The following is a 1,727-nucleotide window of genomic DNA, read 5'->3' on the forward strand; positions in this document are numbered from 1 at the left end:
GTATGCAGAGGTTCTTCCAACTTAGTTTGGAAGACTCTTCCCCTGTTATATTTCCTGGAGGGAAGTGTAACATCCTGAACCAACTCGATCTTCTCCGCGATGTATTTCTCTTAGAAATGATCAGGAAGGTACGTACTATGGAGGACACCATAGCTCTATTAAAACCCCTTTCCAGTCTCAAACACCGAGGATCCTTTATTCTTGAAAGTCTTCTCATCATGGGACCAAGTCCCTACTATGCTCCTGGGTCACTCAGATGCTTTGGCACCAGTTCCCTGCCCCCTTTGAAACACCCTGACAACCTTTTCCCTAATTTCTTTGGTCTTAACTCCATACACCATAGGGTTAAGGGCAGGTGGAAAGAGAAGATAGACATTGGCCAAAAGAATGTGAATATGGAGCGGGACATGGCGACCAAAACGGTGGGTGAAAAAGGAGAAGAGAGCTGGTGTATAAGAGATCAGGATGACACAGACATGGGAGCCACATGTCCCCAGGGCTTTGGACCGAGCCTCGTGGGAGGAGAGGCGAAGGACAGCTCGTGCAATGAGGATGTACGAAAGACCAATGCAGAACAAGTCAACCCCAATGACCAACAGCGCTGCTGTCAGCCCGTACACACGGTTAGGCCTCGTGTCTCCACAGGCTAGCTTCACCACTGCCATGTGCTCGCAGTATGTGTGTGGGATCACATGGCTTTGGCAGAAGCTCAAACGCCCAATGAGGAAGGGACACGGGAGCATGAGAATAGAGCCCCGCACCATAGCTACCACCCCGATGCGGGCAATGATGGTGTCAGTGAGGACAGTGGCATAGCGGAGTGGATGGCAAATGGCCACATAGCGATCAAAGGCCATGGCCAGTAGCACGGTGGACTCCATCATGCAGAAGGCATGGATGAAGAACATCTGTGCCAGGCAGGCAGGGGCGGAGATGTGTCCAGCTCCACACCAGAGGATGGCCAGCAGCTTGGGGACTGTAGAGAAAGAGGCAGCCAAGTCAACGGTGGAAAGCATGCACAGGAACAGGTACACAGGCTTGTGCAGGGCTGGTTCAGTGGCAATGATAACCAGGATGGTTATGTTGCCCACAATTGTGGCTGTGCCCAGGCAGCACACAGGGAGTGAAAGCCACAGGTGGAACTGTTCCAGACCTGGGATGCCCACAAGGAAGAAAACAGAAGAGTCCAGGAAAGTGTGATTAGGAGACTCCATGGTCTGGCCAAGAGTTCTGGGCCTCTTCTCAAGTCAGAAGCCCTCACATGGTATCACATTACCTAAGGAGATACACAGAACAGAGACGTGAATAAGACTAGAGCACCTCATCTCTTACTTACTCCAGATTGGTGTCCATCAGAATGGAGGAGAGGTGAGCTCTCCTAGTCCTCAATTCATCAGATACTGTGTTCACAGGTCCTAGAAAAAAAATAAGGGAAGAAACTTCTCCACTTTTGGACTCTCCAGAAGATTCTTCCCTACCATGTAGATGGGTTTAAAGGACAAGACATCGCCAGACGTTCCAAACCTGTGGGCATTGTGTTCATTCTCACAGATCTAGGGGTTAACAGAAGGAGAGATGGTTGGTGGCACATGCTAGTCTCATCACAGCTCAGGACCGATAAACACACATGACCTCCCCAGACAATGGGTAAATGTGGATGTACCAGCAGGTGCTTATGAAGGGCATTGTTGGATGTGTTGCTCCATGAACCTATCCCTGGGAGGGCA

At 50.4% G+C, this 1,727-nt stretch overlaps 1 protein-coding gene across 1 annotated transcript; it reads right to left on the minus strand.

The window, feature by feature from the left end:
- Positions 1-248: 248 nt before the first annotated feature.
- Positions 249-1,229, minus strand: LOC100523983 (olfactory receptor 52P1). The gene has a single exon (XM_005667074.2). It carries the CDS (start codon positions 1,212-1,214, stop codon positions 249-251), a length of 966 nt encoding a protein of 321 aa, XP_005667131.1. The 5' UTR covers positions 1,215-1,229.
- Positions 1,230-1,727: the final 498 nt, after the last annotated feature.

Source organism: Sus scrofa, chromosome 9 (genome assembly GCF_054392235.1).
Source record: "Sus scrofa isolate SSC_HxYL_T2T_F1_AM1 chromosome 9, Sscrofa_HxYL_maternal_Yorkshire_Landrace_v2.0, whole genome shotgun sequence".
NCBI classification, from domain to species: domain Eukaryota; kingdom Metazoa; phylum Chordata; class Mammalia; order Artiodactyla; family Suidae; genus Sus; species Sus scrofa.